The sequence below is a fragment of the Battus philenor genome, unplaced genomic scaffold (assembly GCF_028537555.1).
Source record: "Battus philenor isolate CCGP_79_NKW_IND1 unplaced genomic scaffold, ilBatPhil1.0.hap1 SCAF_14, whole genome shotgun sequence".
In the NCBI taxonomy this organism is placed as follows: Eukaryota; Metazoa; Arthropoda; class Insecta; order Lepidoptera; family Papilionidae; genus Battus; species Battus philenor.
The window spans coordinates 4,927,013-4,950,073 of record NW_027181676.1 but is presented as its reverse complement, the minus strand read 5'-3'; the positions used below and the strand labels follow the sequence as shown (position 1 = coordinate 4,950,073).

At 31.5% G+C, this 23,061-nt stretch overlaps 3 protein-coding genes across 3 annotated transcripts; all 3 read right to left on the bottom strand.

The window, feature by feature from the left end:
• Positions 1-3,514: 3,514 nt before the first annotated feature.
• LOC137918461 (circadian clock-controlled protein daywake-like) lies at positions 3,515-6,590 on the bottom strand. Its single transcript, XM_068761274.1, has 5 exons — positions 6,509-6,590; positions 6,026-6,245; positions 4,554-4,690; positions 4,020-4,175; positions 3,515-3,715 (listed from the first exon to the last, which is right to left on the bottom strand). Exons 1-5 carry the CDS (start codon positions 6,567-6,569, stop codon positions 3,567-3,569), a joined length of 723 nt encoding a protein of 240 aa, XP_068617375.1. The 5' UTR covers positions 6,570-6,590; the 3' UTR covers positions 3,515-3,566.
• A 3,946-nt stretch (positions 6,591-10,536) lies between these two features.
• LOC137918458 (protein takeout-like) lies at positions 10,537-14,683 on the bottom strand. Its single transcript, XM_068761271.1, has 5 exons — positions 14,563-14,683; positions 12,144-12,363; positions 11,783-11,922; positions 11,305-11,460; positions 10,537-11,002 (listed from the first exon to the last, which is right to left on the bottom strand). Exons 1-5 carry the CDS (start codon positions 14,621-14,623, stop codon positions 10,854-10,856), a joined length of 726 nt encoding a protein of 241 aa, XP_068617372.1. The 5' UTR covers positions 14,624-14,683; the 3' UTR covers positions 10,537-10,853.
• A 4,392-nt stretch (positions 14,684-19,075) lies between these two features.
• LOC137918463 (protein takeout-like) lies at positions 19,076-23,039 on the bottom strand. Its single transcript, XM_068761276.1, has 5 exons — positions 22,882-23,039; positions 21,388-21,607; positions 20,169-20,299; positions 19,548-19,685; positions 19,076-19,313 (listed from the first exon to the last, which is right to left on the bottom strand). Exons 1-5 carry the CDS (start codon positions 22,946-22,948, stop codon positions 19,162-19,164), a joined length of 708 nt encoding a protein of 235 aa, XP_068617377.1. The 5' UTR covers positions 22,949-23,039; the 3' UTR covers positions 19,076-19,161.
• Positions 23,040-23,061: the final 22 nt, after the last annotated feature.

Sequence of the window (23,061 nt, the reverse complement as noted above, 5' to 3'; positions counted from 1 at the left end):
TTAGTTTTCCAAAATATATAAAATAAAAAAAAATAACCCTGTCATAACACAAACTACATATGTATATTAAAACTCTTAAATTTAAACATTAAAAATTAGAATTGCTTTTCAAATTAAGTAAAATTACTAATGCATGATTTTTTTTTGCATGCAATTTAACTGTTATAATTAAGTTATTTAAATTTTATGTATAATGTACCACGCTACGATTATGTTTGTAATTTATTATTTACATTCAGGTAATTTCTTACGGTGCTTAAACAAAAACAATCTAACCTTACCTGGACAACAGTATTACGAGGATTAATCATATCACCTTGATTACATTTCTAACTTCTGATTATATAAAATACACATATTTCCTGTGATTATACGGAACTGTTAACAAAAAAAGTTATTGTACTTGACCGTCATTACATTGTTAGCGTTGCCCCTGACAGATAAATTGTTCGGTTATTGATTGGCAGTTAGTAACGCCCCGAGTAATACTTTATCTTTTATAAATCCTGCTTTTGGTACGTTTGGTAAGTCTGTATGTATTTGTATTGCATTTTATATTGAAAATTAAGTTTGTACAATTTTGTAACAATAATTTTTATTAAAAATATACTTGAATATATCTCAATTGTCTTGAATATTTATTTCGCATATCTTTCATATCAGATATATGTACTTATAAGGCTAGTTTTCAACAATACTGGCACAGTAGTGATCTTACCAATTATTATTAAATTTAATTTTCAGATGAATAATCCTTTACATTGTTTATAATAGTTAATTCAAACACATCTTATTTTCGTAACGTATAAATCGCTTGTTAAATATTTTTAGCATTTTGTCCTGTTATTAAAATAGTATCAACTTTCTAAAATTTCGTAGTCTTTTGTATTTAGTCTAAGTATTTTAGTTTAGAGTACAAAAAGATTTCTAGTGAATCGCTACTTGAATGGTCTTATTATAGACCGTAATATACTCGTCTGATTAAATGAAAGTTGATAGAAGTTCCTCGGAATAAAATCAAGCGCTTTTATAATTAATGTCATGTTTTTGTATAGTAGATGTTAAACCTAATAAACGTTGTTATTTAAATTAATAATAAACGTTGAAGAATGAACATAATTAAAGAGAAATTTTCTCATATTTCTTTTACGATTTAAACCAGTAAAAATAATTACAGGTTTAAATCGTAAAAGAGGCAAAATTAACTGAAATTGTTTTTTAAAAAAATAACAACGATTTTAAAGAAAATAAATAAATTCACTAAAAATTAAATTTGGACCATGTATATATTTATATACAGTACAGTGATTTAACGGTTATCTATAAATAAAAATGTAAATTGTGGTTGCTATCCGCTGTTCTGCTTGCTAAACAGACATATCGTCGTATTATAAAGATATAACCTATAAATAACGATACAATCAAATTATATACTTATAGGTTATGTGATATGGTAAAATAGACCACAAAGATACAGGTGAAAACAATTGTTTTATTTGAAAATAGAATTTTGACCAGTTTGATATATTCAGAAATGAATAGGCGACTGAAGAAAGAGATAGATAGATCACACCAACCCAGTGTACTAGGCTGATGTAACAATGGCGTAACCTAAGTTCTACTTATGGTTTTCCAGTGGTATATTTTTTTAATAATTTGTGCCATTTTGGGCTCTTTAAGTCTTATATTCCTTAGTATAATATTAACGTAAACTAATCGAGAAATGTGTTGCTAAGCAAACTCGAAACGGTCCCATAGTTTTAATATTTCCAAAAAGAATTATAATTGAAAAGAATAAAAGCAATATCTACTTTTTTCATTACAAACAACAGTACAAATTAAAACACATGTCACTGGTTCTCAATATCGTATTTAACCTCAGTTTAAACAATAGAAACGAGCGTTTTGTAGAATCAAACAAAAAATATCATAATGCATTACAATGAAACTAAAAATCACATTATCACAACAACCTTGAAGTATACGAAAGAGAACTTACTTTTTAGAGTTGTCGTTATTTTTTCATTCAGACATTAAATAGGATGATCTATCTGAAATACGTTTTATTTGTTTTTTTTTTCATTGAAATGTAAAACGCCAATTACTTTAAACAGCACAGTCTGACAAGGCGGCTAATATTTTTAAGTCTTTCTTCGTTTGCGTTCATATCTTGCGACATTAATAAAATCACGTGAGCCCTCATAGTTTTTTTTAAAGTTTTCGAATAGAAAACGTTTATGCCGACCATATGTTATAAATATTCAGAACAGTGTTGACATTTTTATTCTCCTACTTCGCTGTGTGAAGATTCAAAATAATTGTTCCTTTACGGTTTAATACCAACGCCGAGCGTTTAGCTCTTGACGACAGTTTGATGTGGCGATAACAATTTATAGGACATGTTATGAATATCAGATATAGAAATGTGTATGTCGTTCCCTGTATTTTGGATTTTACGTTTCTTTTACAGTTTTATGGTGAAAATTGTTAGAAGTGAAAATTGTAAAATATATAATTTTACATAATAAATTCATATTCAAATCAAAAATTTCTTTATTCAAGTGGGCATTCACACGCGATTTTGAACCATCAATTATTTTAAAATTATGAGTAGTACACTACCACCAGCTTGGAATGATCTGCTGAGAAGAGCCGAAAACTCAATTATTGATTACTTTAAATAAAATTTTAAAAATTTTCACATTTACATTATAATATCAACCATTTAAACTAGTCAACTAATTTCCACACATTTCGGTCAAGTCAAATTCTTGAATGCTATCCTAAGATTCATTTAATAATATACTTTTAATTTTAAATTTAAGTCTTAAAAATGGAGGGTCTTAGATGTGTTGTGAGACTATATTACACTGTAATGTGTACACCCAGACACACGAAACATTCTTTAACCTTAAAGATGATGATAGACATATTGATGCAGTTGGATTGTCTTTATTCTTTATTTATTTAAATTTTAGGATCCTATTTTAAACGATCGCACACCGCGGATTTATTTAACCAGTTAACATTGGTGTGCAGTATAGACTAATCCTTCCCTGTACCCTGTAAACATCGATATAAAATAATAGAAAGAACAAAATAGGACAATATCAAAAGCTTGGTTTTTATTTTTAAACTTATTTAAGGAAAGAGTGGTTATCCCGCAAAGCAGTACACAAAGTTTTTCGTGTAAATTAATTTATTATATTATCGTCGTGTACATTTTTTGAATATCAGATTGACGTGATACAGAATTTTCCAGTCTTTCTTTAAAAATATATGTTATATTGGCTTTTTGATTCTCTTATAAAAAAATAAACCTGTATTTAAAAAATAACCCAGTAAAAAACAATTAAAAATGTATTAAAAGATTTTACCTTAGTATAAGTTAACTTAAATTTAAAAATGTCACATCCCTATTTACATATAAGGAATAGGAAATTTAAAGAAACTTTAATATCATTGTTTATTAATCAAATAATATGTTTAACAAATTATTTATGTTTGTAACCAATGTTATTTTCTCTCCATGTTTTCAAAGCTTCTTGAAATATGGTTGTTCTTATTCATAGAAATAAATCTTCATAGGGTACTTTCTCCAGAAATATCTTGATGTTTTTAACTATATTGTCCAAGATACTTTTTAATATAGGCGGACCTAACTCCGACACTATAACGTCTGAATTAGTTTCGATCACTGCCTTAGTACTTTGCGCTGGAAATTAAAGAGTAAAGTGTAAAATAACATTTTAGTTTATATTCAAATAGTTAAAGAGATGACTATAAATAAGATGCTGCGTGTAGCTTTCAATTGTCGCACAACTTACCAGCGAACCTCAATCTGAGATAAAATGAAATAATTTAGTTCAGTGACATAATTTGTTACAGAAATGTAAGTGACAAAATAATAACCCCATATTACACTTCTTAGCGAACGCCAATCCATAGTGTAAACAATTTAAGGTGCTTTAAGCTTAACGTAAATTTAACAATTGCTCTTTGTGTCAATATATACATACCTAAAACCTCGTTATCAGGGAATAAATTATCAAAGTGAACTTTAGAGTTTGGCTTGAAATCGTATTTACTTGTGCAGGATTTAACTTTTATATGCAACTTCCCATCTTTGCCAGTTTTATCGGACAATTCGCATTCAACTTTTGAAGTAATTTCAGCTGTAACCAAAATACAAGACTATAGAAATTTTTATATTGATAACATGTATACACACATTTGCATTCAGAACTTAGTTCATTTATAACAAGATCAAATATAAATATCGTTTAGCACAGACCATTTAAGGTCACTTCGACAAATAAAAATCAAACGATTTAACGCGCTCTTAATGTGATTTAATTAACTCGAATAATGTAGTAATAATAAGTGATGTAAACAATATGCAACAGTCGTGAATATGATACATGCGCATTTAAAATTGTGTGCGTAATTTATGATTGAGTTTTTGACATAATGAATCGAACGTATAAATATTTAAATATCTTCTATGACTGTTTACTGCTTTTAAGAAATATTTAGTATACTTTAATACAAACATAAAGAAGCGCTCGTTTTGCCTTTTCCTTCGATAGGTACGATCAACTGGCCTTTCATGTCATACTGGGCGTCGAGTGTAGTATTACAGGCGAGTTTTATATATATCTTTCCCGGAGTACTCTTAATATCCTGGAACCTGTAATTAATATACGAATTTTTAATATAATTTCAAATGATTTTTTTTTTACTTTTATTAGATAGCTCACAGCATTCTATTATAAAACCACAACATGAGCTCGGAACGAGTTGTAATTTAAAATGAATGTTAGAGAAAAATCTCTAAGGATGTAGTATGTATAAACGTAACAAAATGTCTTTAATAACGTTAAAACAAGTAACAAGTTAGTAAAAATTTGTTTAGAGTTATCTTTTATTTACTTTTCTTTCTGTCAAAATGTGGTAATATTAAGTTCTTCGCAGATTTTTTAAAGTTAAAAAAATGGACAAAATTAGCGAACGCAGTTTATAGAACAGTTACAGTAAAAGTAGCACAAAGTTGATTTAAGCGTTTTATTATTATGTCAAATATGCGCATCACTCTGGTCGCTGAATAACTGGCAATATGGACGCTAATTATGAAAAAGTAGATCAAGTCCAACTTTTCAATCCTTACATCGTAATCAAAGAAGACGTATTGATCCTAAACTGTTTATGAAGAGATAGATAACTGGCGATGAAAAGTGAATTACGTATCAATATGAATGTGTAAAAATGGTCGTGGTCGAAAAATAGACCAGGCTTCATAGACTGTGGCAAAATCCAGATTAACTCACATAAAGGTGATGGTATGTGAATGATAGGATTGGAAGGGCATTATTTATTGTAAATTTTTACCGCACAGCAGATTATTCATTTAAATATCTGACAATAACTAGTGAGATTAAAGCAATATGTTTTGAGAAAACGACCAGAATTAATCAATAAAAGGGGTATGGTCATTCATCGTGATAACGCTAAACTGCACACACAACCTCAGCCAAAGTAAAATTAAGTGAGTTTGGCTAGGAGGTGATAATGTATCCGTCATTTAACCCTGACTTTGCACCTTCAGATTTTCAACTGTTCTGGTCTCTACATAATTCTATAGGCAGTGTCAGGTCAACATCAAAAGATGATTGCCAAGGAAAATAATTCTCATTTTATTTAATTTAAACACACATTACATTCTGATTTTAATTTAAAAAATTCTAAAGTAACGGTATCGTATGTATGATAAACATATTGAAAACTACATATTACAGTCAAATGTACAATTTTTTTTTAAAGGAAATAAACCTTTTTCATGTAAACGATTTTCAGTCCTCAATTGAATATAAACAAAATATATGGAATTGTTGTATTTTTAAAAAGGCATTGGCTGCTACTATATTTAATTCTTTTAATAAAAATGTTAAGAACTCTTAAATGTTAGTATTAAAATAAATTTATATATGATTAAAATGTTTTAAAAAAATATTTTAAAGCAACTTACTCTACTTTCATAGCGACACATTCCTTTAAACCTTTGATGACGACATCGTTTAAGATGAACTTCAGATTACCAGTACTGGCGTCGATGCTCTTTACGAGCAAGGGTTCGAGTGGACTTATGCCCAGTTCAGGAATACCAGCAGAAAATGTAGGAATCGCTGACTGAGTTGATTTCACTAGACATTGAGAATCTTCCACTTTACACTTATTTATAAATGGCACTGAAATCGACACATGTACATTAATGAAATGTTAATTAATAATAATTAATAGAGATGTATCTATATGTAAGTATATATGTAAGTAAATATATACATATAAGTATACGGTACGTAAGTGGAAAAAATTGCACGTTATTGTAAATTGTATTTATATGTACTTAATGTCTTCACACTAAATCATAATTACAAAATTATTGAAAACAAAAATTTGATAACAAAATTAGTAATCGTAGTATGGTTGATATAATACTAAAATACTTAACCTTTACTTGCATCTGTCACACACAATATAACTGCAAAGAACAAAACTAAATATTCTTTCATTTTTATTGCACAGTAACTAAAACTAGCGCCGAATAAATATTTTTCATCAGATTTCAAGCTTTTATACACAGATTGTTTTATAAACAAGGCTATAAACTTGTTTCAGTATAATCCATTATTTATAATGACAAAATAAAAGCCAGTAAGTAGATACGATTAGCTGACCTTCTAACAAAACAAACGTTAATAATAGAGCTAAAAAGTATAATTTCATCTCTTGCTTCTGTTCCTAACTTTGTCCGAAAGTTAACAGTTGATATAATTATATTTTAAACTGTTATTTTAATGACATGTTTTTTTAATTAAATACTTCGCAAAATGTCACGAAAGAGGTTTAAATATTCACTAATGGTCAGAGAACTGCATTTATGAGAAATAAAAGTAGCGTTTCGAGCACCTATACATACCTACATACATACATATACATATATTTATATATACACTGGCATTTGTGGGTACATACATACGTTTCAAAACAAATTTATCTAAAAATTATACTTTTTAACTTTTTTAATTTTTGGTTACTATCAAAGAAAAACCAATATTAGTGTTAACAAAAAAGTGTTATATATTGTCATTAAGACAAAAAGTTCATTTGTATTTTCATAAAAGAACTATTATTAAGTAAACCTAAATTAATGCATTACACAAGATCAATTTTAGTAACTTGTTTGTTGTTTCGACTTAATTGCTGCGTGTTATATCTGATTTGAAGGTCCGACAGAACTGTCAAGGACTAGGACTAGCGTTGGTGACAATATCCTCAACTCCTGTTGACGACAATTGATAATCCCGACGTGATGTGTTCATAAAGAAGCCCAAAAATTAAAATGGTACCTTTTTACAGTGCGAAATTATTTAACCACTGTAATCCAAAAAGAATCGATTAATCGTGAAAAATACGCCTCGTGAAGATTTAATAAACCAAAGAAAACCTTAAGATTTCTTAAGATATCTAAAAATAAAACTTAAAAAGGATTTGATCTCATCAGACAGTTAATTTGTGCTAAAACGAGCGAGTGATCAAGCAATCTGTGGGTAAAGCGAGATTAGCCCGACTGTGTGTGCAATAAAGCTGTCATAATGACCACGTTTCCGAACAAACACAGCTGAGAAGGTGTTAGTTCAAAAATCAAGGAAACGATTCCTCCTAATTTGATCGCTAATTAAGATACGGGTTTTCCACTATAGCTTACGTTAATCACCGTGACTTTGTGAAATTTGACCCACTTTACTGAGATGTGACGGGCGGCGCACATTGCTCAAAGGGAGGCAGAATCGTGAACCTTGTAATTCGGCTCTGTTGAGATCGCATTTGCGAAGGTACTACAAAATTAGAAATAAACGTTCTCTACAAACTTTAAGTCAACGACTTTCATAATGTATATCTGTTCTCTTAATATATCAAAAAGTAATTAACAGTTGCAATTAGTGATATTGTATTTTTACTAAGAAATTTACTTAAAACAAGTATTGGATAAACAACTTCAATAAAATAGTCAAAAAAATAAAAAGTAAGAAATTAAAGAAAGTGAAAGAAATTAGAATGCATTGTTCTATCAAGGTTTTTTTTTCAATATGGATGTGACAGATTGGAGGACAATGTGGTTCCGGGAAACCAAACTCACTTACCTAAGATACTAGGTTAAAACAAAAAAAAAAGCCTTAAGCTCTGTACTGATTACTCGAACAGTAAAGATTGAGCCAATCCATCGTCAAGGATGTACCTCCTCCAAGGTGACTGATTTGACATATGACACAGGATGTCTTCGACCTTTCTGATTCTGTTAGTATTTTCGGTTGTTTTAGTTATTAGTGCCAAAGAGAAAAAGAAGCATTATATCACTTTTGTATAAGGAACAATGACACCGCGAAAAAAAGATTATAATTTTAGTGATAATCAAAATCTTAAGGCTTGCATAGAAAAACAAAAGTGCTTTAAAGTATTTATCTATGTTTGTTTGGATAGCCTCACGGCACTGCTTAAGAAGTATGAAAGTGGGCCTAGTGGGAATTTCTTTATAGGGGCCCCGCTATTGGGGGTCTCTCGTACCCCTAACTAATTTATGGGCCAGGGACTTATAAGTTTATTAATTTTTTCACATGTGTTTTTATTTTTATTCTCTTCCTCCATACTTCTTATTATCTCTCTCTCCGTTCTTTCACTCTACAGTTCCATCTGTCTTTCTCTTCCATCCCTTTCCACTCATCCGTCCTCAATCACTGCGGTTTGCAGTCTACTACTATTTACAATTTTTCACAGATTTTGTATATTTACTTTCTTATAGTCGTATTTATCACAGCTTTAACATAACAATTCGTTTATTTACATTTAATTTATTCCTACTATAGTTTTTATTTTTTTTCATTTCTATTTAAATTTACGTTTCACATTATGTGCTTACCTGTTAATTTTTGTTTCTATTTATTGCACTATTAACTACAACCCGACAGAAGCTGAGGAAGGGCTCTCTTCCTTCCTAACCTTTTTTTTTTAATGGCTCCCATTATTGGGAGCCTCTCGTATCCCATATCTGGTGTGGGATAGGGACTTTTTGTTTACATTTATTTTATTTTTTCACATACGTTTTTTTATTTTCTTTCTCTTCTTTCATACTTCATATTATCTGTCGTTCATTTCTTTCTTTCCACAATTCCACTATCTTTCTCTTTCTCTCTGTATCGCCTTTTATTTATTCCTCATTACTTTTACATTTTCTTATATTCTATATCACATTTTTTACTTATATTCTATTATTATTCTATATCACATTACTTTATTTTGCTTTTATTTTATCTTTGTGGTATTTGTTTACAATTTTTTACTTTTTTAGTCTTTATTTTTATCTATTGCTTTCCCTATAGTTTTTTACAGAGGTGAATGAACTCTTTTTTAGTTTTTTTCGTAGCATATCAGGGAGGCTATGGTTTCCTTCCTGATTTTTACGCCAGACCGGCACTCGAATTCGAGCGGGATACTTCCTTATCTTCAAAATGGAGATGGACGTGGTCTCATTAATTATTGTGCCTAACCGGCATTCAGAGTCCACACGGAGTCCTCCGAAAGCGGGACAGTAGGCTACGAGGTGGTCCACGGTCTGGTCCACGCCCAGTTCACAGAAGCACGAGGGGTCCTCCTTGAGCTTGAACCTGTGAAGGTACTCAGAAAACCCCCATCCCCCTGAAGAGCTGGACCAGGACCGCGTCCACCTCGACACTGCGGAGCACGTGGTAGGCAGAGATGGCGTCCGGGAAAAACTTCTGCGTTGTCAACACCGTCGTGCCTTCCTTATACCTCCTATTCCATTCGTCAAGCGTTCCCAGCATAAGCTGTCGCTTGACGAATGAGATGGGGCATTCCTCGTATTCCGGACGTCTTTTACTCTACAGGGCCGCGGCCTTGGCCAGTTGATCCGCCCTCTGGTTCCACTCCGTCCCCGCATCTGCTTTCACCCAGTATAAACTAACATTCTTACTGTTCTCTTACGCTTTCATAACATTCTCTTTTACTCTTACCACTAAGGGATGGAGGGTGACCGTTTCGCATAACGCGGCACGCCGTACCCACCCGGTATAAATTACCGCCGATCTGCAGCCGCGGTGACAAATTGAGCAGCCTCGCCCTTTACGTTGTATATTTTTTAATTTCATATTCTATAGTCTCAGTGCTCTGTTGTATTACGTTTATTTCGAATTAAATATAAGTACTGCGTTAAATGAAATATAACTAAATACGTTAAAATTCGGACGCTGGCAGAAAGGTTGTCATTGCATTAATTGGTCTGTTAATTTATCTTCTTTGATTACAAATAATATTTTAACAAAAAAATATATTCAAATATTATATAATATAATTGTTATATAATATAATATAATTATTAGTTTACTTTGGTATGTGCCATAAATATTTTTCCCAATCGACAAAAATTTAAAGGCTAAAAGACTCTGTATTCATAGATAAGGCTAACCCTCAGGTCACGTTTAGCTATGTTTAAAATACCTCTAACCAGTCAGTAAACCACGAAGAGTTAGGTTTCATTGATTTTGATTTACTTTACATTTATCCAGTGTAAATTGTCAGTCATACTATGCATATATTATGGTATTTAAAAACTTTATGAAAGTGACATTAATGACATTATTTATTTAAAAAAACACACCCTTATAAATATATTAACATATTGTTATACAAGCGAAAATTATTCACCCAAAAAAATTCCGAAACTTAAATCCTTAAGCATTGTTATTTCCTATATATAGTCCTTTGTATTTATCTTGATGTCATTAAAGTATTAAATCTTCAACGGGAACTTTGTCGAAGAATTTCTTAACATTTTTAATCATTAAGTTCAGGGTAGTCTCCAATATTGGCGGACCGAGCTCCAGTACTATAGCATCCGAATTAGTTTCAATCACTTCGCTAGTAGTTTGCGCTGAAAATTTAAGAGTAAGGTGTAAGATAACAGATGCTTACCTTTGCGATAAATATTGCTATTTGTTAGTAAAAATATGATGCTATGTGGTAATTATTGTTTTTGTTATTATTTATATTATCCTATATATGTTATCTCTCCTTTAATGATAAGATGGATTGCATTATATTACTTGGTCGACGCTGTATTTTGGGAAAAAAGTTACTTTTAAATTATTGTGTTAAAACCGCTAAAATAATATATTATTTTAGATATCCATTACGTAAATTTAGTCTTGGCTTTACACCTCGAAGTCTACATACCCAAAGCTTTGTTGTCAGGGAACAAATTATCGAAGTGAACTCTAGAGTTTGGCTTGAAATCGTATTTACTGCTGCATGATTTTATATTAAGATATAACTTATCATCTTTACCAGTTTTTTCAGACAATTCGCATTCAACTTTTGCAACCACTTCGGCTGAAACAAAAATACAAGAAAATTGAAACTAGTAATTGGAATTTATTTTCGCACTAATATATGGAAATTAATACATCTACTACTATAACGGATTTAACGTTTTGTTAAATTAAATTTAAAGATTATGTGCGCTCGTTACTAATGAGTCGAATGATATGATGCACACGTTTTCGGCAGCGAATTCAACGGCCTCGTTATAATTAATAACAATATTAAGTGCGTAAATTTTAATGATTGAGTTTGTAGATTAAATAAATCAAACCAATAAATTCCAACAAATATTTACCGACATAAAAAATATTTATTATCTATTAATACTTACATATAGAAACACTAACTTTGCCCTTTCCTTCTATTGGCACGATCAACTGGCCTTTCATGTCATATTGACCGTCAAGTGTAGTCCTACAGGCGAGTTTTATATACATCTTTCCCGGAATCGGACTCTTGATGTCCCGGAACCTACATTTAATGCATGAAATATTTAATCATTTGAAATATTCCTTTAAGAATAGTATGAATTTTTATTAAAAAAAATATTTGTATAGAAATAATGTTCATAGATTTCGGTCCTTTATAGAAAACGTGATTTGTTTGCGTGTTCAGAATCTTAATTCCATTAATATTATAATATGTAATATTATTATAAATAAATTAAAACAGTTTATTCAAATGAGACTTACTCTATTTTTTTAGGGACACAATCCTTCAATCCTTTAATGACAACATCGTTTAAGATTAACTTTAAACTACCACTACTAGCATCGATTCTCTTTATCACCAAGGGATCGAGCGAATTTAAGCCCAGTTCAGAAATACCAGCAGCAAATGGTGGAATCGCTAGCTGGGTTGATTTCACTAGACATGTAGAGTCGTCTACTTTACATTTATTTATAAACGGCACTGAAACAGAGACACATAAATATAAATGTAGTTTTAATTGGTAGGGTTAATGAAGGTTTATTTTTTAGATTGTACATTTAAAATTAAGCCTTAAAAAGAATACAAGCTTTTTAATATATTGTAAACTGTAAAATGAATTTAAAAATGGTAATATGTTAATATTCCAATATTTAAGAGGGTAAAGGCGCACTTATAAATATATTTTAATTTATACAATATTGTTGTTTTATTATTTTTTAGTTTACGCTTAATATTTTAAATATGAAGGGTAATTTAATTAGAACGTTTTTGGATATAGACAGATAGATTAGAAAAATTGGGTAGAATAAATAACAGATAATAATTATGATAAAGTAAAATAAAATAATCCAAATAATATCTACATTTAAATATAAAATTAACAAATAATAAAATGATATAAGGCATTGAAACACCTTCTTGAATACTAGAATATATACATATACCATATCAAATTATTATAATGACTCCGATAATTTGTTAACAACAGCATTTAAACTATCGCTTTGGATGTGTAGCGAATTGTGGAATGGAAGAAGGTGTGTTTCGAAAAGGAATCTATTGTCACACAAATCAGGGCCGAATTACGAACAGGGCCGAATTACGATCAGACTCCAAACCGCGGCCAACCGCCTAGGTGAATGGTTCCGGAAATGGAGGATAGACATCAACCCGGACAAGAGCGAAGCCATTCTCTTCGGCCGGAGCTTCGAAAGAAAACAGAAGCCCCGCCTCAAACCGATACCCAAGAACAGGAAGCTCGGGAATGTCACCCTTTTCGACCGTCCAATCCCATGGAAAAATTCGGTCAAATACTTTGGAGTCACCCTGGACTCCCATCTACACTTCACACCTCACATCAAAAACGTAAGGAACAAGGCCGCATTCGTATTGGGTAAACTCCACCCTCTACTCTGTGCCTCCAGCAAGCTAGCGCAAAGGCACAAAATCCATCTCTAGAAGGCTTGCGTACGACCAATAATGTCCTACGCGAGCGTAGCCTTCGCTCACGTCAGTGAGTCGAAATTGAAATGCCTGCAAACAATACAGAATCGCTTTGCCCGGAAAGCAACCGGAGCAAGGCCCTACCAGAGGGACGTCGATATCCATAGCGACTTGAACCTCCCAACCATGCAAGAATTTTTCGGTGAGGCGTGAAGGAATTACTTCCAAGATGCCGTACATCACCCGAACCGTCTGGTGGCCCTAGCGGCCGACTACGAGCCAGACAAGGCCTCTTCAACAACAAAACGTAGGCCACGCCACGCAGAGCCGAACGAGGATGCACCAACCCCGAAAGGCATCAAAAGACGCCCCCCAAAAAAAGCAAGCCACCACCAATAAAGTCACGCACAAGGTGACAAGACACGCCCGAAGAAGAGGGCGCACCGAATAGCAACTACCAGGAGGTAGTTGCAAGAAGAACGAAGATATCAAGAAGAACATCGACGCAGCAACTCAGCAAGTCTCTCGCAGCGCACCGAAGCGCCGTGAGACGGCGAATAGTATGAAGCAGTAGGCGGAAACATTTTTTACTAGTTCCACGAAGTTGTAAGAGCCTCACAAGGCTAACAACATGTACAACAACCGGAATACAGACTGTCACACAAAGTGAAAGTCAGAACTGTGGAAAATTTAACTACAAGATTTCTTTAGGAGCAGTGTCTTTTAGTTTTTACTTGAACTCTAGTATGTAGATACTAGAGTTTTTTCTTTTCTCCTCACCATTCTATTTATGTCCGACATAAATAGAATGGTGAGGGGGAAAAGAAAGAAAATTGATAAATATGGTTTATGCAGGCACGGAACAGCGATATTGTATAGACAATTTGCAACAGTTTTTTTATTGTTATAAACAGAGCATTGACCTCTGTCTCGCCTGATTCTTAGCGATGACGAGGTCTGCGATGCTACATGCTTGTCTAGAAGAAAACTATTCACTCTGGACTTAGTGATAAAGGCCTAGATTTTACTCTATCCTAACTGAAATTAAATGATTGTAGTTTTAAATAAACTGAATAGATATTTTCTTGATGTTCCTCGGTAGACCTAGCGGGTTTAATAACCGTGATGTATAGCCGATGTGGTCAAGGCTCGGCAGCTAAATGTCGGCAGTTAAAAAAGAAAGTTTTAAGTTTTAAAGAATTAAATGTATAATAAATAAAAACTAAAATAATTTACCTGTACTTGAATTTGCTACACACAATATAACTGCAAATAACAATACAATATTTCCTTCCATTTTATATTTAACAAATTTAACAGTGACTAAAACTCGCGGGGAATAAAACAGATACACCAAATTATAAGCTTTTATAGCTTTCGGACTATTGATATGTATACTTTATTTATATATGACACGGTTGAAAACTTGTTTTAGTGTAATGAATTCTCGTTATGACGAAATAAAAAATATAACAAAAAATGAAAGAAAAATTTAGAGGATACCTGCTGGCGGACAAAAAAACCTACATTTTTATTACTAGTTGTTCGCCGACTTTATCCGGTAATTAAATTCTATTATGGAATAATTACAAAATATATATTTTATTAACGATTTTGTAACACAAGAATCTCCGCAAAAGACTAAGAAAAAAGGGAACCATAATTGATTTAAATTATATGTGATTAAAAAAATTATGTGTGTTGACATAATTTTTTTTGTCTTGGTTAGAAGATGAATTATATGTGTTGTGTATATACACACAAAAATAGACAAAGAAGTTTTGTTATAAAATTACTTAACCACACACATACATGACAATATGTATATTTCTGTATATATCGATATATAAACCCTTATTTAAACTCATTTATAATCTATAAATAGCAAACATGTTTTTCTAATCATGCTTAAAATAAAGAATTCATTTCAAAGTGCTATCGAGATATTAATTTATTGAAAATATATATATGAATAAAGAGCATATATTACTATAAATCTTAACATTTTTAGACAATGTATGTTTTTTTTTTCTCCGGCAAATATTTTGGTTAATCGTTAGGCATGAAAATGACAGCGCGCTTATGGGTTTTTTATGTTGTCTCTTTTCGTGGGCCTCTCGTTCACCCGTTTCCTGGGAGGGACACGAAATTACAATCTTTAATAACTTTTTTTATTTTCTATTTTTTTATTTTTGCACTCTTCTTTCAATATTCTCAAGATCTCTCAAACCTTCTTCTTACAAACTTCACACGAGCTTTCAATCTCATCCATATTGATTTTTCCACTTTACATCATCTCGCATCCTTACCTTTGCTTCGTAAATATCACAGGCGGAGGCCTAATCACAGTCTTTTGCCTTATTTATTTACTATATAACTGCTTAATTTTTACAATTGCTACAGTTTTACATATCACATTATTTATCTTTATTAATTACAAGGTTTTTTGGTATTCTATTTTAGTGCGTAACTTTTAATGTGTTTTGCTTACCCGACCCGATACTATACTATTTAGTTTTAGCACGTTTATGTTTACGGGGACGCTTTCTCATAGATCTGTAAGTTGTTGCTTTACTTTGTTTCTCAATGAAAATTTTAGTACCAATACAATGGCAATATTGTCGTCGAAACCATAAAAATAAGATTAACTAATGGTAAGAAAAGGACCAACATTTAGCCACTTCCGCACATGCAGTAGTAGTCGTGCAACAAAGTGCACCACCCGCCAGCTCGCTGATAAATGCGCATGCGGCAAACAATGCGAATCACACAACTGCCACCGTTAAATCACTCAACACGTGTTTAACCACGAGGCATCTTCAGTAGTTATGTTACACCGATTAGTGCCAAACACAGAGTCCTCTCATTAATCGGTGCACTTAGGATGGACTTCCGCAAAATAACGCCTGATTCCATTAAATAATAACTAATGGTTTTGTTATTTACGAAAAGTGAAACGATCGACCATGTTTTATTTTACTTTCATCATAATTATGTCAACCGATAGATGCTCACTGCAAGGCTTAGGCCTCCCTCAAAGATCGCCACAATATCGGGTCTGCCGACTTACCGCGACTTTGACTATATCTTCAGCCCCCATGACCTTTTGGCCGCAATGGCAGTTGGAGGCATAACAGATATCCCCTACCTACATGCAACTTCAGACCTTGGTTCTTTTGTAGATCTCATGTCTGATTCAATTTCGCAGTGAATTGAAGCATAGCTCTCAGAGTGACCTTGAGCCACGTTATAAGGTCCATTGTGGACAGGCAAATTTACTTTATGACAATATATGAATAGATTTTTCTATAATTAGCACTGCCAATTAGACGCCAGTTTTTCTCAAGACGTAAAATTGCAGACCGCACAGCTCTCGATGTTACTATTATTTATTTTGTGTTTAGTTTTAAAAGTTCACATAATACTCCTATGTTATCTAAAGAATAAAACTTATTACGAATTTATTATAAACATAATTTTACTGCAGCAAGATGTGTTATTTTTAGTTACCGACAACGCATTTTTCCGATTACGAACATTCCGTTTATGAACATAATGACAAATCTTGTTTTTTTAAACTAATAGTGTTACATCGTATTATTACGTTTACCAAAAAATGGTCTCAGTTTTAGTGGTCAACTTGGGTGAAATGTCTTTTCTGTTACGAGTATTTTAGTTCTATCGCTAGTAATAACAGAGATTAATAATGTATATAGAATAAGTGTTTAAATAAATAAATGGTTTTGACATGAGAGTCAGCAAAGACTTTAAAAGGTCGGCCACAAATCCAATGGCTATATTCGAAAGTGGATGGGTGCTGTTAGCCGTTTTGGCTTTTACAGCTTCATCGGACTCAGGGCTCGCGGATCCGAAATCCGCGAGCTAATAAACTAAAAAAAAATTTTTTTTTTTAGTTTACAAATCCAATGATATACAAGACACTGATAAGTTTTCAATAAGAATACGCCCGCTGTGGAACACATATTCAACATTTGAGCCAAAGGAGGTCCGCAGTTGGGTACAGGCCGTCCATCATATACTTTTAATAGAGCAATTTGACGCTTTTGGAACTCATTATACATTAAATATGAAGAGCAATCGAAGAGGTGCAACGTAAATTTAAATCCATATGCATTTATAAACGCCATCAAGTACTTGCTAATATTGAATTAAAGTAAATAAATAAAGAGTTAATGAACAGCTACCAAATCCATAGGCGTTCCAAAAAAGCATTAGAATTTGGTAGAGACAGCAATATTTCTTGGGCATCCAGAACAGTCCACTCGTTAGAGGTGAGAACGCGTATTTTTTTTACTTTTACTTCATGGCCGATGCTGATTTGTTTACTCTCGTACGCTGACTTGAATCATATGTATATAATATATATATATATATATATATATATATATATATATATATATATATATATATATAAATATAAATATACATTTCTATCAGTTCATAAGTTTAATCGGCAGACTGATAATGTTTAATTGCACCCTTTCGCTATACACTTAATTACTTAAATATTATAATTTTGTATATTCTATTACGACTCGTCTATAAGTTTTTGTAAACATCATGTTAAAACGTCTTTTGTATAATATCCTCCTTGTACTCTACAACTCATTTGTGGTAAAGGTTGTTATTTGTTTATTTACTTATAAAATTGTAAAAAAAATATTTTTACTCATTTATAAAAATAACTTGCAATCATTTGTTTTATATAGTAGATAAAAAATTAGTAATCATCTTATAAAATATTTTTTTACACTTATTTATTATGACTAAAACCTTTATTACAATATTGGAGGTGCATAAAGCTTGAAGGGCTTAATGGGATACCTTAAGTTTTAATTGTAAGTAATAGCTAAGCCATATTATGTCACTGTCTACGATAGGATGTTAAACTATTTTAGCGCAAACATCATCGTCGTCTTTTCAGTTCAGAGACGCTCACTGCAAGGCATAAGCTTCCCCCGAAGATATGTATAGGGCATATACCATAACAGCCACGCGTGGCAAGCATGTTCGCGATCGTATTTTGGTATTATGGTACGCAGAGGACGCTGCTGCACATTCTCTGGAAAATTGTTTAAATGCCGTGGGAATCCTATGTAAATAAAGTATAGTTTGAATAATATAAAATTGTATTCCGGGAATCGAAGCCGCGCACTTACGATCGCAAGTCTCAATTCTCTACCGCTAGGCTACTACTCCTCGAAAAATTATCAAGGTATGTTTTAATGTACCAAATTTATTTTGCAGTTCAATTCAATAAAGATATTTGTTTTCTTTTGCTTGTTGTAGCATCTTCGTAAAGTAAGGAGTTGCCAACATTCAAAAATCCCGGGGAAAAATCATTTCTGGCATGAAGTAGTAATTTTAATTCATCAATTGTGTCATTCTGACTTCGTTTGTTTATGGGAGACTAAGATTTTAGCTACTGTTTTTATTGACCGATTGTGCATAGCAACTGAAGGTTTGATAAATTGATTTTTTGGAATTAGTACAATATATTTTTACGGATACTTGATTTGCTTTCATGCCCATAATTTTCGGTAAATTTCATTACGATGTTTAGGATCACACGGGCACTTTTTATATAGGACACAATATGTAAGGAATGCCATCAGGAGCCGAAGTTGACACAGATTTTCTCCTAAATTTGTGTATCAAATTTCCCTAGCTAGGTTATTAAAATATGAACTGTTTTAGACGAAAAGTGAAATCAAAAAAAAATCCAAACTAAAATAACGAACAGAATTATATTGCGATACTCTTAAATACATTTAATAATACCCAAAATCTTATGTTAACCCAAACAACATGTTTTTAATCTAGTGATAGTTCTTGTGCAGGTACAGCGTGGAAAAATTTGTTGATTTGTTTAAGTACAAGGTCTGTTATAGATTTCACAACTGGGGGGCCGATTTCCAACACGATTTCATTTCCACTGTTGGCAATGACGTCTCGAGCTGCAGCCGCTGTAAACATTAAACAATTTTATCTAAAATCAAAGTTTGATCATGGTTTTTGATGATTTAAATAAATTCAAATAAAAATAAAATACATGTTAGCCTATATCGGCAATCGTATTGATAGTTCTAGACGTGATGTCTTGTGTATTTTTTATTGTCACCTTTTATAATAAATTAATATTAGTGACAATATAATCTCCCATATTGATTATTAATATATCGACTTATAAAAGTACTCACCTAAGGCTTCATTTCCGTTGAATAAGTTTTCAAAAACAACGTCTGCTTTATCTTTAAGCTCGAAAGAATGTTTATATGACAGGATATCCCAATTGTCACCTTGGTTAAGATCGATTTCTACGCTTACTTCCAATTTCCCTGAAAAAAAAAATATTTCCTTTTACTACAACTGCGAGGAAGATGATCTATCAATTATATAATTTTAAGCGATAACATAGAAATGAATAGTTTTTCAATAAACTTAAAAATTTAATTTCAATCTTATTGGTAGTTTTATTTTGTAACATTTTTTAACTATCATAAAGGTAATGTCAAAATTATAAAATAATCGGGTATAATCAGTAATTTTTAAGGTAATTTATAAATGTAGAAAAAAAAATTCAATGTTTATTTATGATTGAACAACTAATACAGTAAATAAGTAGTCATAAATTAAAATTAATGAAAATACAAATAAATTTAATTTTTTTTTACCGTCAATCGTACGTTATACTCTACATTGGAGAGATTATATCAATATTTATTACAGTCTATCAAGCTTTGGGGAAGATTCGATGTGTTATTTGCATTGCAACTAATTTGTAGCAGGTGTAACATTTTTATGATATGTCATATACGTACTCAGTTTTGTATGTACCGGTCCATTGCCCTCTATTGGTAAAATCAGCAGCTGTCCCTTCATTTCATATGTACCGTCCATTTCTACGTTACACATAATCTTGAAAAACAGTTTTGATTTACCTTTATCCCGCCTGTAAGAATAAGCAAGATAATGAAATGTATATTTATTTAAAAAAAATATATATTTATTTTAAAATGATTAAAATCTTCATTTAATTACTATTTAAAGCTTCGCGTTTATATGAATATTATTAAAAAATCTTTTATAAAAAACATTTTATGGCCTTGTTTAAAATGACGGCGAATGTAACGTGGAAGGAAATATGCAAATGTTGATTTACGCGAAAAAATTAACACTTTAGTTGTCTCGTTTAACTTAAATTGTGTTTTTTAATAATTAATCGGTTGGTTTATAATTCTAAATAATTCAACTTTAAAAGTACAAAGTACAAATTTTTACGAATTTCTACAAAAGGACATAGACAGTTCACTGTTGAAGTTAAAATCGTTAGGCTTTTAATCACAAACAACAATGCAGAAACATTTTGGCTGTAAAGAGTAGGTAGTGGGTAGTGGTATTTTAGCAAAAAAAAAAACGATCATAAAGATATTATTTCAAGTGGAATAACTTTTCTTTCAAGTGACAAAATAGTGCCACGATGAAGACCGTAGAGAACAACTTTGTTTTGGGTTTTCACATTTACGTATAAATAACAAAGCTGCATTGATATTATCGGCAAAAATTTGGTATTAAGATCTTTAACCTTGCATTAATTTTGTCTTATTAAAATGAAGTAATTTGCGAAATATTAATATTATTTTTAAATGTATGCATCGTGTTAAGGTTATGAATAAACAAAAATACGGAACAGGGTCACTACAATGTCAATAACTTAACTATACTGCCGAATATTCTGTTCCAAGGTCAATAAAAAGTCACACTTATCCTTTGGTCGCTGTGACTCTATATAGGCAAATATTTATACAAACTTTTTTGAAAAAGAAAATTATCCAATGGTATCAATTAAAACTTTTTTATATTATTGACATTGTTGTGAAATTACGGTTCGTGTGACGCACTCGATCTTTTGTAAATATTTTGAGTTGACTAATAGAGAATGTTTCTAAGGCTAATTTTTCTAAGGCTATACTTGAGTTCTAAAGCAATATCTTCATTAATGTTTTTTACTGCAATAGAAAACGATTGACATGTACTTACTTAATTTTTTTGATAACGCAATCTTTTAAGCCCTTGACGACAATATCAGTTAACACAAACTTCAGGCCTGGAGTGCTGGCGTCAATTTTATGAATTGTTACAGGATCTAATTTTTCGGTGCCGTATTCTTGCAGCCCGGCGGCAAAGACAGGTAGAGCTGCTTGTGCGGATTCTTTAATGCACTTTGAATCATCTGACTTACATTTATTGATGAACGAAACTGTTGAAAATAGTTTTAGTTTTTTTTTAAATAATTCATCATAAATAAATACAAAATCATAATTCCATTCAAACAAAGCCCTCTTTAAAAATAACAAGACAGTCGATGGATGTTTGAAGTAGCATCAGAGACCATTTTTCTGTCGTTACCAAGATTTCTCCAATGAATTTGTCTTAACAAACAACTTTTGATACAATATTTTAAACTAAATCACTACATTCTTTAAAATAGGCTATAACAAGCACTTTCGAATTGTCAATAAACACAAAATGTCAATATTGTCAGCCCTATAGGAAGGTACCACCGGCTTAGAAGGCAGTTTTGCTGAGAAGAGCCTTTGAGAAACTCCACAGTTGCTCTTTTCAAACATAGTTTTACAGTGAGTTATTTTTGGATATATAGAATAATCCACTTTTTGAATATCTTTATAAATACGTACACCTAGGGGCGTAAATGGTTTATTTAATTTTTAAAGAAGAAAATAAGGAGTAATCAGCTTATTTTTTTCTTGTATAGACATTTTTATTGAATATTTCAGCGAACAAACAAATCACTATAATAGATATACGCTGTCGCATCCGTACTGCTTTATTTTTAATAACAAATATTGACTTAATATCTACAGCGACATCCTAAGTTATATGCCTTAAAAACTTGCTATGAAAATAACTACATATTCATGACAGTACAAATACATAATATAATATTGATTGAGAATATTAAAATACATATAGGTGTAAAGGTCAAGGTCTCCAGCATATGCGTTTTAAAATTTTCGAAAAATTACGTAAAAAAAAAATATTAAGTCGACCAAAATGATTTTAAGCGTGTAATGAATACATTTATTTTTCACATATGTTAAAGCCTGAGGGGCTAGTGATGACACACGGATGCTTCACTACAAGGGTCAAAAATAACTAGTATCGATTCTAAATTTAATGCAGTGGTAGTTGAAAAGAAAAACGAAGAAAATCTTACTACACATGTTAACATTTATTTTCTTCGAATAAAGTGAAAGATTCAATTTTGTTACACAATACTACACACAATAATAATTTTCATGTTTAAGAAATTATTAATAACTATCAGTTACTGAAGTTATAGGAGAAAGTGCACAGAAAAAAATTAAGAAAACCTTATAAAGCGGAATGTTTATGGAACGGATTTATGAGTATTGTGAAATAAATTGATTATTGTATACTTTAAGCAACTTTCGTATAAATAAATAAAAAATAGTGTTTACTTGTGTTTTTTTAATAATTGTAAATTTTTACCTGATTCAATCCGAGATATGCAGACAGTTGCAATTAGCAACGTAATAAAGACAACTCCGTCTCTCATGTTTCTAATTAAAACACAATGATGATTTGAAAAAAAAAATAAAGACCGCTTTGGTTTAGTTCCGTTAATTGTCTGTGAGCAGATTAAAACACCCGTTGCTTATATATTGAAAT